Below are 20,502 nucleotides of genomic sequence, written 5' to 3' on the forward strand. Positions count from 1 at the left end.
TCAAATAACCTAACAGTTGGACTCTAGTGCTATGGATCTTTTCAAAAAATAAATAAATATTTCTATATTTATTTATTTAAAGTATATAGCCAGGCTCCATCTCTAGAGATTCTGATTCAATTAGTCTAGAGACACCTGGTATCCGATGATCTCTGCACTAGAGGCAGTGAAGAGGAACACAGTAAAAAGGCATCTATCGTATCAAGTCTCCTAAAAGTGTCAAATCATTAGATTTTAGAGCTAGAAGGATCATTAATATCAAATTTAAATACTTTGTTTTACAGATAAAGAAACCAAAATTCACAACTATCTGCAAGCAGGCAGTCTGACACAGCTGTGCCTCCGTCTGGATCTTCAGATGCTCAGCCAACTTTACTTGCTTCTAACTTGCCCCAAAGGCAGTGCTTATAATTGACTTCCTTTTACTTCCTCAGTGGAAATGCCAACAAAAATTCCTGAAAACAGTCTCTTCGCTGCTTTCTAAAATTTGCAGCATAAAGCAAGTAATTACATAGTAAAAGTATCAAGGAAGAAATCATTTTTTTGTGGACTGGGGATGGGATAGAAAAAATATTGATAAGGTCTAATTGCCTTGTTCATTACATTAAAAGATAAAAATAGTCTCAGTGATTGTACTAATTTTGGTTGCATTTTGGATATAAGGTAAAATTTAACACAGATGTCAACATAATGGACATTTCTAAATTTCACTATCATGTTACTAGATACACAAATACATATTTATGTTGCTCCCTAATTAAATATTCCCATATTCATTTAGAAGAATTCACTTTCATTTTTCATGCTCACCACGTCAAATAACTGAGATAAACATCTGCTACTGCAAAGGACAAATTTAAGTTACAGACTGGTAGCCTGCCTTTATAGAGTATATTTTATTTGATACAGGCTTCAAATATACATTAACATTTAAAGTATTACTTTGCGGGCCAGCCCTGTGGCTTGGCGGTTAAGTGCGCGCGCTGCGATGCTGGCGGCCCGGGTTCGGATCCCGGGTGCGCATCGAGGCACCACTTCTCCGTTCATCCTGAGGCCGAGTCCCACATACAGCAACTAGAAGGATGTGCAGCTACGACACACAACTATCCACTGGGGCTTTGGGGGGAAAAAATAAAATAAATAAAATCTTTAAAGTATTACTTTGCTACTAAATTATGGCCCCTCTTAAGCAACATGACACAATCAGCTATTAATAGAGCAAGAAAAAAATACCTCAATAAACCTGGACTGATTTTACTATGGTAAATATGATTTTAATCAGAATTTTCTCATAACTCCAGGATGTACCTAACATGAATGAAAATAAATGTTTCAATTACTGGTAAGCACAAATAATTATTCTTAATTTTAAAGCTGAAAGATGGCCATCCACCACCCTAAACATATCATAGAACATGGCAAGCTTTTAAAAACAGCAGGTAAAGTCCCCATTTATTCATTTTAATTGTGTATTTCAGTAATAAAATTTGATCTTTAAAAGACACTATATAAAAGTTGAATTTAAACACACAATTACTCATTTGATGTCCTTTTTCTTCTATTCTAAGAAATAAGGGCACCAACAACTCTATTTCTAACCACCCCTCCCCCAAACTCATTAAAATCTACCTTCTGGAACAAATACTTTAGACCAGTGGCTCTCTAACTTCTTTGAATATACATATTCTACTTAGGTGAAGCAAGATACCCTGGCTCACCTACTAGTTTTCCAGCGTGTATGTGCACATGTGCAGTAACTTTATATATCCAAACACAGTATGGGAAGAAAAAAATTTCTTTAGAGAAATAAGGAAAGATTTTGAGAAATAAGTTCAGAAAAATATTGTAATTCTGATTTTAATGCAAATATCCAATTTTAGCAAACCTTACTAACTCATCCGCTTAGTTTTACAAGTAAGTAGCCTTTTAGTTCTACGCAAAAATAAAAGTAGGGACCTGCAAATCATTTATCTATTATAAAAGAGGGAATGCCTTTCTAGGGATCCATTTTACAAAAAAATGTAGGCCACCTCTCATGGCACTTGTCCATACAGTGAGAATCACTGCTTTATACCACTCCTGAATTCACCTCTAATCTATCTATAGGTATCAGCATACCAGCGCCCTCTACACCATTAATTAACAACTATTTTTAGGTCACGGATCCTCTCTCCCCAAAAAAATTTGACCTAAAATTTCACAGACTTCACAGATGTCCTGAAGCCTCTCCGTGACTTAATAATCTCTACTCAAGACTATTTTCTGCTATTCTCTGGACTACACCTTTTCTAAATCTCAGGGGTTGACTAATGCCAGGGTAGAACAGGATTTATGCAATTACCACTCCCACTGTGCAGAATAAATAAGATACTCTGACTATGCCATCAGTCTATCAGAACCTATACTTGATTTTCAATAAGGATAGCCACATTCTTTACAAGATGTACATTTTCTTTCAACGTAATAAACTGACAAATTCCTATAGAAATCTTCTTTTCACCATTTCTTTATCCTCTACTGCCACCAATCTGTGGTTTAGAGAAGGTTTTGCTTAAAATACCATTAATTCCTTGGAATTTATAATACATCCACTATATTTATCCTGAGGTAATAAGCCCTAAGTACCAGAGACCTTCAAAGTTGAACTACATATAGTTATGGCATAGTTTTATTTATATGAATTAGTTTGATTTATGTCAGAGTTTTTGATTCATGTTACAGTCTCTTAAGACTCTTCTAGACTAAGCAATGGCAGAGTGGGAGAATGAGCTTGGGCTTAAAAGTGACAGACTTTCGTCAGAATCTAGTCTATCACTTATTTGTGTAGGATAATGGTAAACTCGCTGAGACTTAGTTTTCTTGCCAGTAGTAAGATAACAATATCTATCACATAAGACTACTGAGGAGATTAATGAACACAGAAGACATCAAATTTTTGTTCAACCATCTTTTCACCTAAGTCCAAAGCTGAACATCTCCATTCCTTCAATGGTGGCTTGTTTGATGGAGTCATAACCACTTACCTTGAGTGATCTGCATATCCTATAGTCTGCCCCCCAAATTCTTACAGGTAGGCCTACCCACTCTTGTGGGCACACCAGCCCATCTAGCTACTTTATTCCTTTCACAGTCTTCAGTTGGCGCACAAATGGTCGTCCCAATGTCAATGAAGGTTTTTGAAGCCCCAAACTTAAAAACAAAATATCCACTTCTTAAGCATCACTACTGCATGGCTTCCTCATTCCCCGTTCTTGTCATTTGTACCCATCATTTCAAAGTAACTTATTAATATAGAGAAATAGCACATCTATATTCAATATTCAATCTGACATACTCTCAAATTCATAATAATGTGGGGAAGAGCAAATGACACATTCCTTTTAGAATTTATTGTTCGTTTAAGTGACATAGGAATAAGACATATTACAGAAAATTTCACTTACACACATGTGTATCAGGGGACCATGTTGGGGTTCAGTGAGGATTAGCAGCAATGGCACTCTTAATATTTGTACTCTGGCTTAATTAGAAATTTAAAAACAACTACATTTTAAACTTAGTGTCAGTCCACAAGGTTTCCAGGTTTTGCTTTCTTACAATTCTTGTAAGACAGCTACTTACCATATAGGAATGCCAAGAAAAGATAAAAAAGAACCATTCTTTTTCTTTTTTCCCTAGGAAGTTTAATTCTCAACTTATCTTGAATAAGAAAAACTTATCTCTTGGGTAGGACCAGGTAAAGAGCCATATTGCTCATCATTTTAACTTGTTAAGTCTTCCCTGTGGGAAAAAGAAAACTCATCCACACTCATTCCTACCACTCTACCCTGTATGGTGGCAACGTGCAAATGGAGACCAAAGCAGACCTTCAGTATTACTGACAGTCAGGCAAACTTACTCTCTAGCAGGGGTTGGCATAGAAAGCAAGCAAGCTATAGAAGCTTGCCAAAAAAACAACTCTCTGTAACTTGGGCCATCAACTGTCATTAATAGATTTGAGGGACCTGCATTAAACAAACATAAAACAACCCCTCCCCAAAAAAACCTTCCTATATCATGCACTCATGCAAAGCATAAGTATCCACGTCAAAATTTATTTGGGTCCCAATTGAGATTCAGTAGCACTGGCTTTGGGCAAAGTTACTAAATGAGCATACTGTTTTAAATCTCCCTTGTTCTTCCTTTTTTTTCCCTCTACAACTTGTGATTGTACGCTCTCACTATACTTTACATAAAGGCAAAGTCAGTAAAATATTAGTAAATCTATTAATAAATGACGACAAAAAAATAAGTTAAAGAAAAGCTAAATACTTGTTATAAATGCCAAAAAGATATTTGGTAAATTCCAATTTTCACTTCCAATCTAAAGAAGAAGGCTCAGTAAATTAGAAATAACAAGGTATTTTTGTATTGTGATTTAAAATATTTATCTCAAATAAATGGTCAAAATCATACTTAAGATTGAAAAAAAACATGGAGATATCCCTATAAGAGTAAAGAATGAGACAAGGATGCCTGCTAGCACCACTTTCTAACACTGTTCTTTAATTTTTAGCCTAGGGGGATTCTCAAACAGGAAGAGGTGGTGGCGGAAGATCCAATACAATAAAATGGGAAAAGACAAAAAAAAAGTCTCTCCTAAGAGACACAAAAGACTTAATAGAGAGACATAACATGCTAATGGTTGAGAAGACTCAACGTTATATTGTAGAATATAAATTCTTCCAAATTTGATTTATACATGCAAGTATTTTGAAACACAGATAGATTGGTCAACTAACTGGGGAAAATTAGATCTATATACTGCATATAACAGTTAAATACACCAATAAAACATGGCAAACATGAATTCACAGTACATAAAAAATTCACTCTATTAATAAAATACAAATTAAAATGAGACAGCTTTTCTGTTTATCAAGTTGGCAAGTGTACAGAAAAAAATACTCAATTGAAGGAAACAGGTACTCAGAATCTTTGACTCAGTAGTTCTACTTCTAAGAATACCAAAGCTATAATCAAAATGTTTACATAAAAAAAATGTTCATCATAGTGTTATAAATTATAGCACCAAAATGAAAATAACATAATATACACCTGGAGATTGATTTAATAAATTTGAAATACTCATCTATAATGGAATACTATGTAGCCATAAAAAATTATGTTTTCATGACATGGGAAAATATTTGTAATAATGACTATTAAGTTTTAAAAGATAACAAACCAATGTGTTTTGTGTATATATACATTCGCAGGAAAGAAAATGGACTACAAGAAAACACACACTACATGGAAAATACATCAAATCATTTTCAGTGAAAACATCTGAGTACTGAGATCACATACAATATTTACTTTCTTCTGTATGCTTTTACATATTTTTCAAATTTCCTTGAATAAAAACTTACTACTTTTATGTTCAAGAAATAACAAATGTTATCTCAAAGAGATAATCAAAAATTTAAATTTCTGCTCTGAATTTTCTAAGAGCTATAAACCCAGAATATGATTTTAAATAGAATGATAACATTTTTAATGAGAACAACGATGTGTATAAATGTTAAAAGCATCTCAAATAAATTTTTACTACAATAACCCCATTCTTATACGAAGCACTACAGAGTTAGTAACCAATGAGGTAAGTAATAGCATATGGTTCATAATAAAATAAACATACAGGGGTAGACAGGGGAAGGTACAAAAAGATCGATGGAAAGGGCCAAAGTTTATCAATCCAAAAAGATTTCTTTTGGACTTAGCTTTTATTCTTAGCTTTGATATAAACAAATTTCACATAGTTTACTACACAGTAATTTTGTGTTTTGCTCTGTGGCTTCTTTTATATTTATATACACATGTACATATATGTGTGTGTGTATAAACAAGAAGTATTTAAATTTGAATAGTTTTTATAAATAATTTTTACTATTAAAGTGAATAAACAAGGACTTTAAGAATTTAAATATAAGAATATGTTTTTGAAGAAATGACAGACAACAATCCATGTAACTACTATCAGCTATATTTGAAAATGGCCTTTACATTACTTTAGTGCTAAATAGTCATTGGACTATAACATGTAACACTCAGACAATTAAAATATCACTTAAACAAATTTAACTTTGGAATAAAATTTTTTTAAAGAAAATCAACATATCTAAATTAATTATAGCTATTTATTTTAAATGAATTCATTTTATAAAAGTTAAACTTACCAAATTTAAAAAAATGAACAAACATCCTAACACATCAAACTTAAGGAATGTTCTAAATAGAGTACAACTCCAAAATTATTGTTTTTATTAATCATACCATTTTCTGATACGCCATAACCAAATACAATCCAAGATGTGAAGATCATCATATCAGAATGAGACTCAGTACTTAAGACTATAAATTTGTTTAAACATTGACACAATATATAGGTCTACTCAAAAACAGTTTAACTCCTAAGATGAATAAGATTCTGATTACGGGATACTCTCCTCACTCAGAGGATATAAGACTTGAGTGATTCCTAAGACTAGACAACCATGAATATTTGTGTTCCCAACACGCAATGCTTCAGATAACTCCCACTCTCCCTTTTACATTTTCTTTCCCTCATTATACCAGGGGGGAAATTTCAATTAGGTGACAAAAGCCTTTTAATAACCAACATCTCTTAATTTCCTTTTTATCAAGGAGGGTATTCCCAGGGCTCATGGTAGTCTGCAAATCAATGCAAAGGGGAAGCCATCAAGAAGCTCATCTGAAGTATTACCAGGGAGCAGCAGGCAGCAAATATTCAAACCCAGAAATTTTGACTCAACATTTCCTATATGGTGCAACAATTCTGCATATATGATAGACACTGTCAAGAAGGATTCTGCCTGAAAAAGATGTAGAATGAAAAAAGAAGATCGACAGACATGAAGGTGAGGTGTCTGATTAAACTAATATCGGTACTTACGTATCATACCTCTGCAGTGGTGTCACTTTGTTCTTATTCTTATCAACTGAACCCGTAGATAGTTGAAGAAAATTAGGGTTTAATTTATATAATTCTTGAAGTAGCTTCTGTTCATATTCTTGGTGTTTACCCGCCTAAGGGAAGAAGAAGTTAAAACTGCAGTGAGGTTCACAAAATGGCTGAAATAAAATACTGAATTACTTTCTAAATTACTAAAGATATCCTAAATAAAATATGTGAGGGTTTTTCATGATGTCAGAGAAACCTGTAAGGATGATGTCACAAAACTTCTAGACGAATGAAAGTTCTTCCAACAAAACTACATGATATATATTCCATTAATTAAGGCATTTCATCAACTACTTTATTGTGTAGAAAAGCTTATTAAGAGACAACATTTTCGATAGCTCAAAAAACTTTAAGGTCCCTTTTAAATCTACTTCCCCATTTTTCATATGAGAATTAAGCCTTCTAATAGGCCATTACTGAATTTTCTGAAGATCACTGAAAATCAATTTCTTTTTTTTTTGCGGGGGGGGATTAAAATTTTCATGTTTTTACATAAAATTTCATGTATTTTAAACTCTAGACCAGGGGTTGGCGATTTACAGCCAGTCACTTTGTTTCTGTAAATAAAGTTTTATTGGAACAGTCTCACTCATTTATTTATGAAGTGTCTATTATTTATGAGTTGCCTGTGACTGCTTTCATGCTATAACAGCAGAGTTGAATATTTGCTACAGAGACCATGTGGCCCAGAAAGCCTAAAATATTTACTAACCGGCCCTTCACAGAAAAAGTCTGCCAATCCCTGCTCTATACACAACAAAGAGAACTCTGTATTTGTGCTCTGTAGTTGGTAGCTGTATGTCAGAAGGTAATGTTATAAACATTATAGGAGAAATTAGGCAAAGATTGACTGTGGAAACTAGTCACATACAAAAATAAATTACTTTGAATGACTTACAATGAAATTACTTTGAATAACTTTTTACTGCTTCATGTATATCATGACTGGAATGACATTTTTACTTACCTTCAGGGTTGTTAATTATTTTAAAAGTGTGGTCTAAATAGATGTTATGGGAAAATCAAAACCAGAACAGATAAAAACAAAAACAATAAAAACAATCAAGTGCAATAACATCTAACAGAGAACAACTGCATCAAATATACTGCACAATGTGTCATTCCCTATTCTGAGAGGGCTCTTGTCTGTTTCAGTTGGATCTACAAATGCTTCATATGGTACAAAATTTTGAGTTATGCAGTAACAAGGAAAGATCTTCTGATTTTTGCCATCATATTATTTGTTCAAATTTCCTTTCTACACTGAGGAAGTGTTTTAACAAAAAAAAAAAGATCCCTTTTCAAAGTAATTTTAATCTTGGGTAAAGAAGAACAAGATGAATTTAGGACAATATGAAATAAATTTTAAATAATTAAGAAAAAATACAGTTAGATGTGGATTTTACATCTTTAAAACATGAAAAACCTTGAAAATTCTTTCTGCAATCAATACTTCAGGAGATATTATGGCTTTCATTAGCCACAAAAGAGCTCAAATTGATATTCAAGTGATTCTACAAGGGGAGTACATAGAGACAGGTTAAATTCCATTACAATCAAGTTCCAAGGGACTGTCCATCCATTTTCTTTTACTGCTCAACAATACTCAAAAATGAGATCAACTGGGCTTTAGAAATTCTTTGACGGAGATTTTCATTGTAATTAGTACCCGTGAGTAAAGCATACTCTCCATTAGTCAAAATTCAGTTTGAAATGGTTCAACCTGAGATTTCATCCAAGAAAGTTTCATGGAGAAAAAGAAAAAAATCAAGAAGCATTTATTGGATAAGTAAGAAATAAGTCATCCGTCCCCATTAAATATCACAGAGTCCTTATTTTAACAGTTTTTGGATCATCAAGACAACATTGTCAAGAAATTTCAATGTCTTTATTATAATGGAATTTAACCTGTAGAAACTCCAAGTCAAAAAAGGTAATATTTCATTTAAAGGAACCCCTATTAGATTTTTTCTAATTTGACCTGGAGAATGAAACATATCAATCAATGGCCCCCATCTAAATAAGTATTCCTGCAAAAGTCCACACAGCAACAATCTGAGGTCCTCATCTATATTAGGGAAGTGCAGCACTGTGCTTTGGTATTATCCTCATTTAATATGTTATATGGTCAACATTTTTACTTGTAAAGGCATGCTTATACTTCAAATTGAAAGGAGACAAGAGAAGAGGAAACGTAAAAATGAACATACGATATAAGCCTTCAATTCACCCTTTACAGGACACTAACTCAGTGGACACTTTCATAGGGAGAATCACTTCATAAAAATAATGTTAGCTTATCAGCAACATTTGATAGGATATTATTTTCTAGCATGCTCCCTCTAAAGAGTAGAGATGGCGGGGGGGGACCCTCAGAATTATAGTATCCCACTTAGCTTTCATTTTGGTGACATTCCCTTTAAAGTAGCATTTCCCAAAATGCTTTGCTTGGTCAGTTAGGTTCTGGTTGTACATTCCCCCCATGTATTAGCATATTAAAGACTCTGAGAAGTCCTTAATGCTGCAGGAAAAAAACCTATTTATCTTCATTAATCTAGCATTTTCAAACTTAGTGGACCACAGATCCATTTTTATTATAATATCCTGCAGAACTGACATTCCATGGAACACTGTTTGGAAAGCACTCCTTTAAAGTAATACCAGTTTAAAAAAAATAAAATCCCTAGTTTTTGCTTTTGTAATTTTAACTTATAAAAAAAAAAATACTCCCTTTTCTCAAAGTTGATAATTCGCATTACTTTACTACCTGCATTTCCTCTTTTGTGAAGCTGGCTGCCTCGTCCCCCAATTCATGTAGATACATGCAGTCAGGCTTTGGACACTGCATATTCTTTAAAAAGTAACTGCAGTATTTTGTTGTACCTAGCGATGCCTGTAGGAAGAGAAAGGGAGGGGGAAAAAAAGACTCAAAATATGAACTGACATCACAATGAGAATTTTCATGTTTAGTGTTTTCCCTTCACCTAAAACGAGGCACAGACATGACAAAACAAGAAGTACAGCTGTGAACACTGGAGAATTAAACTATTACTAGCAGGATTTATTAAAGATGATGCTCATTTGGAAGAACTAAAGAAAACATCTCAGTCTATGGTTTCCAAAACCTGAGCACCCAAATCTTCCTCCCTAGAGATCAGAAGAAAAGACAGACAAAATCTGTTCCATGTTATAAGTGATTAGGCACATAGGAAGGCAAATTCCTTTTTCTAATTATGCCATCCTTCTTGCATTTACAAAAAGCATTGCTTGCTGGGATCTTTCATTCAAACCTCAATTGCACAACATCCAAATATTTAAGAACAACAGATCAGAACTCTTATCTATTTCTGAAAAGAAGAAGAATAGATTCATTTTCACAGAATAAAATATGTGTAAATATAGGAGATTTTTAAGGATTATCCCCTAATAATAAATGTGTTTATTTCTACCTGGCAAACAGGACCCTAGATAAGTCAGTAATAAACAAATTAGCTGTCATAGGCTGGTATGGATGACTAAGAAGCAATCTTCAAACAGACTCCTTTCAAATGTAATTACATAATACGTAAATGCTATGTTCTCCTCTACTTAGTACATTTTATCTTCCCTCTTAAAAAAAAAAAAATCAAGAGGACTGTATTACCTTAAGTGTTCTGCCATCTACCACCACATTGTTGACACACTGTATGGCTCTGAGAGCATCTTCTGACCGGATATAGGTTACATAAGCACTGGCACTTGGACCCTAAAGTGAAAACCCACTGTTATTAGTTTCAAATTCAACAAAAACTTTAAAAAATTATCTTGCAACCTGCCTAGGGAATTCTAAAGGCCTTTACTACTACTATCATTAATAACAATGACAGGGGCCGGCTCTGTGGCTTAGCGGTTAAGTGCGCGTGCTCTGATGCTGGCGGCCCGGGTTCGGATCCCGGGAGCACCCGGAGGCACCACTTCTCCGTCCAACGCGAGGCCGAGTCCCGCGTACAGCAACTAGAAGGATGTGAACCTATGACATACAACTATCTACTGGGGCTTTGGGGGGAAAAAGCTGAATAAATAATATCTTTAAAAAAAAAAAATAAATAACAATGACAATAATTAGAAGTAGTAGTAGCTTTAAGTCATTTGACAGGCTCGTCGAGGTTATAAAAAAACTTTGAAAGTTAGATTCTAAAAAATAAGATTTGAAGACACTGTCCAATTATATTCTCCCAAAAATAAATGCAATCTGCAGGAGTATTTTATCTGCTAATACCAGCATAGCAAAGATGCTCTATTACATTTTCAATATCTGAAAATACTGTTAAGTAGAAATCATTATCTGGACTGCCTAACAATAGACTCAACTCCCCCTCCCCTTCAAACCATCACTAAATCTTTGTTTTACTATTTCCCTCTTATTTCTATCAATTCACTGTTAAGTCCTAGAAGGGTCAAATGAGTACCAAAAATTCCCCCACCCCACCAATAGAGGTCACCACAACTTCTTAAGTCCTTGACCCTCAAGCTTTCTAATCAAAGAAAGCAAATTTTCCTTCAAAACAGCCCAGGTCAAGCCCAGACCATAGAGAGGAAAAGAAAAATTCCTATAATTAGTTACCTGTGAGCCTGCATATGATGTGCTATTATTGATGACAACTTTATGTATTTTACCAAACTTCCCAAAATATTCTGGTCGTTTTAAAACCTATAAAAGAAGAAGAAATAAGGTATAAACTGTTCCCATTTTCATCAACTTTATCCTTACAATGGAGACATACACCATCCCTCTTCAGTGAAAGGAAAACAATTTTTAAAGTTTTCCAATAAATGTGACTAGTTCTTAGTTACAATGTATGGTGAATCTACAGGAAATCATCAACAGAGTCCAAAAGCTATTTTTTATTGACCCACTGAATAGAAACTGGGACTCACTAAGTTTGGTATTATCTACTATGTTCTAATATCTGCACCAATAATCTATGAGAACTTACCTTCACAGTATTTTTAAACACAAAACAGATCAAATAGCCTAACCACATTTTCATTAATAAATGATCCTTATAAGAAAGTAATTCTCAAAACAATGACCAAAATTATGTATCAAAGACTGAGATAGAAACTCAAGGACAGCCATAAGTAGAGACAGTCTTTACTCATAAAATCTATTATATATAACATTTGATATATTAAGCATCATTTATAAGCTACAAATTCCAAATATGCTAACAGAATGTTCCTCAACCTTCGAGGCTTTATGATTTATCACTATGTCTGTGTGTGTGCGTGCGCAAATGTCTACGTATACACACATGCACACACACGGTTTCCTTATGTCTATCAATTTTACCATTTCTCAATCGTCTCCTGTTTTTTTCTTCTCTCTTCCTGGTTAATAACTTATGTGAGGCGATGGATGGAAAAAGCTTTCTCTGTGTACCCGTTCAAATGGGTGCAAAGTATTCTTTTGAAACCTTCTTATTTGATAATACTCTCACACACAACTTAGCTCATATGTTTTGCATCCAACAGAAACAAAGTTTTGTGAAACACCCTATGGTTGGGGTGTCATTAATTCTTAACAGTTGTCAACTTATTATAAAGTAATTACTTTTACCATATTTTATTTTAGGTTCTTATAAGTATAGGGTTGTTATTTTTTTTTGTTTTTTTCTTTTTGGTTTTTTTTTTTTTTTTTTTTTTGTGAGGAGGTCAGCCCTGTGCTAACATCTGCCAATCCTCCTCTTTTTTTGCTGAGGAAGACGGCCCTGGGCTAACATCTGTGCCCATCTTCCTCCACTTTATATGGGATGCCGCCACAGCACAGCTTGCCAAGCAGTGCGTCGGTGCGCGCCTGGGATCCGAACCAGCGAACCCCGGGCCGCCGCAGTGCAGCGCGCGCACTTAACCGCTTGCGCCACCGGGCCGGCCCCTTGGTTTTTTTTTTGTTTTTTGTTTTTGTGAGGAAGATCAGCCCTGAGCTAACATCCATGCCAATCCTCCTCTTTTTGCTGAGGAAGACTGGCCCTGGGCTAACATCTGGGGTGCCTATCTTCCTCCACTTTATGTGGGACGCTGCCACAGCATGGCCTGACCAGCGGTGCCTCGGTGTGCGCCCGGGATCTGAACCCGGGCCACCAGCAGCAGAGCACGCGCACTTAACCGCTATACCACGGGGCCGGCCCCGTTTTTTGTTGTTGTAAAAAACGGGGCCGGCGTTGTTGTAAAAAATTAGTTTTTTACAACTAATTTTAATGAATTAGAAGGTGAGGTGGTTACACTGGCTTTCAATCTTTTTTTCCACTCAAATTCCCTGAGGGATATCACAGTTATAGTGGTGAAGGCAATGACCCTCGGGTTGTTCACAGCAAAGTCTCAGGGTTGAGAAGTAGGAAGAGCATATTTTGAAAAGTTTTTCTGGTCAGTGCAGTGTGGAACTGCATTCAGTATTGCAGCTGGATGCACACCAACTCAGCAAAAGGCCTCACGGCCAAAACAGCTGCTTCAAAACGTTCAGGCTGGTCACAGGTTGTGCTACATCAGCATATCACGTCTGAGTTTTAAGGCAGTAGTTCTCAATGAAGGCAGCATTCAAGAAGGGTTGCAGGAGGTTGTCAAAGTGACCGGGAGACACTGTTTGTGGTCAGTGGATCGGAGCCAGGGACAGCTTACAATGCTCAGACTAGCCCTGCACAACAAAGAAGCATCCTGCATAACTTTTGAAATGTCCTACAAGACATTCATGTAGCTGAGAAGCCTGTTTATAATTAAGTACACCTAGAAACAAATTCCATATTATATATAAACACAAAGAAGTTCCCCACAGTTTTGACATAACGTTGAATTTACAAGAAAGCAAATAATATGTAATTAATGGAAAACTACAAGTGCTTTGTTTGGAATTTTACTAAGATTTGTTTCAGAAAAATCATATCATTACCATGGTACCTGAGTTGCCAATACATACACCTGTAACAATCTGCATTTGTAGTCGTCACATTCACCATGATTCTACCAACAGATGCAAGCATCTTACTATTTTATTATGTACTGAAAAATAGTACTTCACAAACTTGGATACACATACAAATCATTTGAGGATGTAGTTAAAATGTATATCTGGATCCACTAGCTCTGAGGCAGGGCCTGAGTGTGCTTAATAAGCTCCCAGGTGATACTAATGCTACTGGCCCAGAGGCCACACCTTGAGTAGCAAGGTTCTAGAGTGCAGCACCCAAGTATTCACATGTAGAAAAAGTCTTTCTATAATTACTTTTCTTTCATTTCTCCTTTACATATTTTTTCAAATTACATATGTAGACAGATTATATTATCAAGAAGTCATTTCATGAAAGTCAAAGGGTATTATAAAATATTAGTTTAAAATAAAGTGGGTACTGGGTCGGATAAGGTTGAACCCCACTGGCTTACGGAAATCGTTTCTGGTGAATATTTGGATATAACACCTTCATAACAACACAAGATTTGTATATAATTACACTGATATGTCACACCACACCCAGAACGATATTTTCAAAGCACAAATCTAGCCATGTCTCTAGCCATCTCACTCTGTTCTTTAAAACATTCAATAGCTTCCTACTGCCTTTAGGATCAAGTGCAAACTCCTTAAACTGGTCAGTAAGCCCTTCACAATCTGTTACCACTTACCTTGCCAGCCTCATCTCTCACCATTGCACTCTAATCTTCCAGCCAAAAAAATCAGTTGCAGACCGAGCTCTTTCTCATCCAGAAGCATTTGTACAGTTCCTGTGCCAGAAGCACTTTACCCCAAAGATAGCAGAGGAGTACATACCTCCCCCCTCAAGGTCAGGTGCTATCTCTGTGCCTCAATAGCACACAGCACCCCTCAGAGTATACTGTTACTTTTGTAAATAAGCAGGGACTAGCTTTTTATTGATGTATGCTTAGTGTCTTACATAAGGCCTGGCACATTGTAGGTACTCAATAAATGCATATTTAAAAATTGAACTGTCTTAGCATTGAACAAAAAGAATTACATGCATACAGACCATTGGTGGGCCTCAATGTATTAGCAAGTGGTCTATGGCTGAAAGAAATGGCCTGCCCAGGCAAGAGAAATTCAAATAATTTTCAGCCTAAACATAACAGTCAACTAGCAAAATAGTATTCTAGTGAATAAAGAAAGTAAAGAGTATGGAGAGTAGGCAGAGCACCCTGCACATCCCCACATTAGCCGTATATTCAATGTCATATTTACTTCACAGTGAGTCAGCTTTAGCACCTACACAGACTATAAAAGGCCATGTGACAGAATTATAAATGCCCAATGGCATGCCTAATGTGTAAAATATCTTCCCATGTATTTTTTTGGACACAGTCAACTGTTCATGGACACTACAGAGAAAATCAAAACCATGGCAAGCAGATGGAATGATGAATGGATAAATGGATGGATGGATGAACGACAGACCAATCATCAGCGTAAAATACACTGGAATAGGAGCCTTAAGACCAGGGGTGTTTTCTAGTCCTGGCTCTGCTATGAAACAGCTGTGTGATCCTAGGCAAGTTACTCAACTTCCCTGTGCCTCAGTTTCTCATTTGTAAAATGAAATGGTTGTGTCTTTAAAGTCTTTACTTCCTCAAATAAGCTGCTCTCTCAGGCCACCACACACCGGTAGCATTCTTGTCCTTATTTGCTGCCTAGCTAATCCCTAGTAATTCTTAATCAGCCTTTCCTCAAGGAGGCTGGTGGCGGATCTCTATACTAGCAAAGTTCCCCGCTGTTATGCTCCCAAAGAGTCCTTTACTTCCCTGTTTATAAATGCTCAGTACAGTTATAAGTTCTTGAATTCTGTCCTCACTAGTCTGCAACCTTATTAAGGATACAGACTGTGTCTGGCCAGCTAAATTACTTTATCTCCAACATCAAAGAACCTAACACACAGTAAGTATTCAAGAGTTAATTTACAGAATGAATGAATTAGGTTCCAACAAAAGACAATTACCTCTAATTATTACCTCTAACATATTTTCTGACAGTTTTTTTCTACTGATCAATAAATGAATATATTTGACAATCAACCTTGCTTGCCATGAAGTTTTCTGATGTACAAATATTTTCAAAATAAGCTTTAAATTTTCCTAAACTCATCAGTTTTGTTAATCACAATTCAATCAAATGTCAAATTGTTCATCATCCAAAGATAAGTAAATAATAGGGATCTTCTTTGACTTGAAAGGTACACTAAAAATTTGAAACTCTGAGTTTTCTAATGAAGCCGATGTTAAGTTTTCCAGCCTGAAAAGATTATACAGATATATTAAGAGAATTTTTAAAGATACTATTTAGAAGTGGTAGAATTTAATAAATAAAACACTGGTCTCTGGTATTCCTAGGCTTTCAAGAGAAATAAATGAGACAAACCAATGTTTAAGAAAATTCATTGTCCTCTCACCAAGCAACAATGACTTCAAAAGTATAAAACTAGTAGTGATTTTTTAGGTGCATTTAGAGTCATGATAAAGTGCTCTCTCACACTAGTCACCACCTAGATTAATTTCTTTCTGTGTAATAATTCTTCAGATTAATCTTACTGGAGACATGTTATTTGAAGAGGAAATAAGAAATCTCTGTAAGTAAATAAAAACAAATCATAGATTCTAAAGAAGAGGTAGGAAATCTATAATCCAAACATTAGATTGAGATTATGGCTTAATTTTACCCAGCCTTCAGGTGCTGCTCCGTACGCCTCTGGTACAACAGTTGACTGGACTCAGGATGTATTAACAAAATCAAGTACATCCATATCCATCAAAACAAAAGTTCGTTCATAGGAGTAGCAGTTTCAGAAATGCAAAAGCAGATTCTAATCAATAAACTTAGAACACAGGCAGGTAAATAAAAAACTTGCAAAGGTAAGAAGCGTCCTCTGGTTAGAAAAAAGGCAGAGCTAAAAGAGGGAGACCAGAGGGGTTGGTGCAAAGGTGTGACCATGTTCAAGGAAATGGTCAAGGGTGAAATGGGATTCTGCCTGCCTGGGGAGTTAAGCACTAGCTTAGAAAAAGAAAGAAGTGGCTGCTGAGGTTGACTCATAGGCCAAAAACGAGCTCTCTCCTTAACATCTCTTATTGAAGAAATCTTTTCTTGTATGAACTCTAGACCCAACCCTTTGGCTTTAAAAAGAACCTGGTCTCCTGAAGATCATATACCCTACTAATGCTAGCATCCCTGGACCTTTCATAGCTACAGAAAAGAGGAAAGAAACAGAGTAGTCCTGCCACATGTTAGCCTTTACAGCAAAACAGAACCACTATCCAGCTTTCACAGACTATTGGCACTAAAGGGGACTTGAGAGATCCAGTTGAACTGCCTAGTTTTATAACTGAAGAAAATGAGGCCAAGAAAGATTAAGACACTTGCCTAAGATGACAACTCGTCACTACTTTCTTAGTAATTATTAAAAAATCATTTCCCATTTTCTTCTAAGTTTTAATATTTTCAGGGGAATCCTGCAGTTGGGTAGGGTCAGCTGCTATTTCCAAATAAGATAAGCAAAAAGAAAAAATGTCAAGTTGAGAAAGAAAACAGAAGAGGACTTACCTCTGGGTCTGCCAGGCGCTGAGACAGACCTACAACAAAGACGAGGTTTTTTTGTACAACACGTACACTAGCCAAATGTTTGCGATTTTCTGATATTTTCTGTTTTCTCTCATTTTGTTTCTGTTTTTTCTCATTCTTTATCCTTTGCAGTTCCTCCTGGGAGAGTGGTTTATAAACTGCTGGGTCTTCTGGATATGGCTTTAAGCATAAAGCAAACATAGAAATTAGCATTAAATAAATAGAAAAACTACATGAAAAATTATCAAATTCTGGATGTTGTTGTTACATCTCCCTTTTTCTGAATCTTTTAACTGCTTAAAATATTTTCTATTTAATAAAAGTTAAATGTTAAATAAAATCATTTTAAAATACTTAATTTTTTAGAGCTTAGCACAGACCACTTTTAGCACTAAAACTTAAACCACATCAAAGATCCTAACATAAAAAAACCAATCTTGGTATTCTCTATGGCCCCCAGCACACAGTTCACAAAAAAATTAAGTTTCTAAGGTGCTGTGTAAGAGGCAAAGAGTATAAGTTCTCTAATCTAAATATGGGTTTATGTATTACAATCAACAAATACTTAATGAAAACCTACTATGTGACAGAAGATTAATGAATTACTTGTTCTTCAATACATTCCTAATCTAAGAGGGACACAGATAGGCAAATAAACAATACATAGATACTCTGGCTCAGGACGTTGAATTTAGTTTCAACACTTACAGGGCACATGGCCTTAGGCAAGTTAAGTAAACTCTATGCCTCAGTATCCTCATAAGTAAAGTGAAAATAATCTTGAGGCTTGTGTAAAAATAAAACAACACTCACGAAGCAATTATTGCAATTGGCACACAGTAATCCCTCAATAAATACGAACAATTACACTGTTGTAATTTTTTCCTTTCTTGTCATTACAATATTGTTTTTATTCCTACTGCTAATGCCAAGGCTACTAAATAAGAGCTGTAGACTCACACCTCCTGGCTTTGAATCTTGGCTCACTCTTTACTATCTGAGAGACCTTGGCTAAGTTATGTGACCTGTCTCCCTCAGTCTTCTCTTCTGTAAAATGGGAATCCCAGTACTTTATTCAGAAGGTTTCTGTGAGAGTTTAAAAAGATAATACACTTATAAAGTGATTAAAACTGTGTCCTGCACATAAGCATTCAATAAGTCAGTTGTTATTACTATTAATAAAAAATAGTTAATAACAAATGGAAGATGGGACACATTAAATACAGTAATATCTAAAACTGGATATGAAGAGATTCCAGAAATGGGAACCACAATTGGTTGGGAAATTGTGCCTATCAGAACACGGGAGTGGGGACCAACAGAAACAACGTCATTAAGAAAAAAAGTGGGAATAACAAAGAGTAGAAGGAGTATCCAAAAGCCTGAAAACTTGCTATGCCTTTAACATAAAGTTGTTTTCATATATAAGTAAAAACCAAAAACCCAAACCTTCAAATTTGTGAACACACTCAGATTAATGATGAAAGGCAATCAAGGAAGTAAGATTTCCCTTTATGTTCCTCAACTTCTACTAATAATACCATAAGGTCTCCAGAAACTCTATTCTTAAATATTCAGGCATAACTCTCAGTGCTTCTGCAGGATGTAACCACCCATACCATTCGATTCCTACATTAAAAACTCTGAATCTTCTACCTAATTAATCCTATTTGGCATACTCCAACTTACTTGTGAGTGCGAGGCATACAAAACAGCTGACTCAATAATTTTGCATGACCTGAGGACTTTCTCCAGGATCAAATATAAAGTTAGTATCACACATTTTAGAAGCTCTATAAAAATTTGCCAAATGAACACCAAGCTACTCTCTAGAACTGGAAATTTAGCACTGCTAATTTTCCTTAAAAAATTCTTATTTCAAAATGTTCTTGCATCTTAATTTAAGGAACCAAATGGTTAAAGATCTATTATAAGTTCAATTCTTCAATCAATGATGGAAACTTTCCCATTAAAGTTTCTCTCTCTCCTCCATTCACCTTTCTCTACCTATAGTATCTCTTTTCAAATCTTTGTCTGGATGATTTTAATCCCATGAAGCTATTTGGAGCTATAAAGGCACAGATATAAAAATGAACTAGACAAAAACCAATTAAAATACCTTTCCATAAGTTTACTTAAATTTTTCATTTGCACATGGAAAAGCTGTTTTCTACCACAGGATTTCTGGGTAGCTCCTTTTGGAGTATTTATCATTAAGTTCATTTGAAAGCTGTTGTCCTTCACTAACATTTACAGTGGATCAAGGATACATTGCTCCTAGTTCCATTTCAAAGTGTGGTGCATGCACTGCATTTACCAGTCCATGATAAGAAAAACACAAAAATTGAGAACAAGCATTTGGAAATTTTTATAGCAACTTAACATTGCGACAACATTCAAGTATGTCATCAGTAGACTGCAGAATATGATATTTATCAGTGTGGTTGTTACCGAATTTAGGTGGCAAATCACACGACACAAGCTGGGTACTAGGCATGCATAACAGGATCCTGTATCAGTTCTCAATAAACTGGGGGAGAGGAGGACGTGCAAATCTGGTTCTTCATCAAAGACAGTTTGAGAAACACTGATTCTAGTCTCAGATTCTTCTGAGAACATGAGGGATTTGATAAGCACTCAAAGGTTTTTTCTTTGCTAACATTCTCTGACATTGTAAAATCCTGATAAAAGATAATGCAAAGAATATAAAAGCAAAAACATGCACAAACACACAAAAAATGATGGAGAATGACAAGTACCAAAAATTAAGTTGCAATATCAACCCTCATCATGTATACTACTTATGCACTACCATGTTGAGTATATAACACTGGTTATCCTAGTCTTTCTTCTTTGTTATTCCAAGTTTTTTTCTATGGAAATATACTTC

At 35.2% G+C, this 20,502-nt stretch overlaps 1 protein-coding gene and 1 long non-coding RNA gene across 12 annotated transcripts in view; one reads left to right on the plus strand and one right to left on the minus strand.

The window, feature by feature from the left end:
• LOC147918280 (uncharacterized) overlaps positions 1-551 on the plus strand; it is a 35,211-nt gene extending 34,660 nt beyond the window's left edge. Inside the window, exon 3 of the long non-coding RNA XR_015552237.1 lies at positions 285-551. This is a non-coding gene — a long non-coding RNA (uncharacterized LOC147918280). The remainder of the gene's footprint in view (positions 1-284) is intronic.
• Positions 1-20,502, minus strand: part of CNOT4 (CCR4-NOT transcription complex subunit 4) — a 140,700-nt gene that overhangs the window by 53,765 nt on the left and 66,433 nt on the right. For 8 of the 11 annotated variants that reach the window (XM_014787726.2, XM_014787724.2, XM_087431192.1 and 5 more), the window contains 5 exons: positions 17,595-17,792; positions 11,628-11,714; positions 10,668-10,769; positions 9,792-9,917; positions 6,956-7,089 (listed from right to left, as the gene is read on the minus strand). In XM_014787726.2, the coding sequence (XP_014643212.2) occupies positions 6,956-7,089; positions 9,792-9,917; positions 10,668-10,769; positions 11,628-11,714; positions 17,595-17,792 (647 nt within the window). The remainder of the gene's footprint in view (positions 1-6,955; positions 7,090-9,791; positions 9,918-10,667; positions 10,770-11,627; positions 11,715-17,594; positions 17,793-20,502) is intronic. The other 3 variants (XM_004430729.3, XM_004430728.3, XM_004430730.3) reach the window with 1 other exon arrangement.

Source organism: Ceratotherium simum, chromosome 1, assembly GCF_057802395.1.
Source record: "Ceratotherium simum simum isolate JZ-2026a chromosome 1, ASM5780239v1, whole genome shotgun sequence".
NCBI lineage: Eukaryota > Metazoa > Chordata > Mammalia > Perissodactyla > Rhinocerotidae > Ceratotherium > Ceratotherium simum.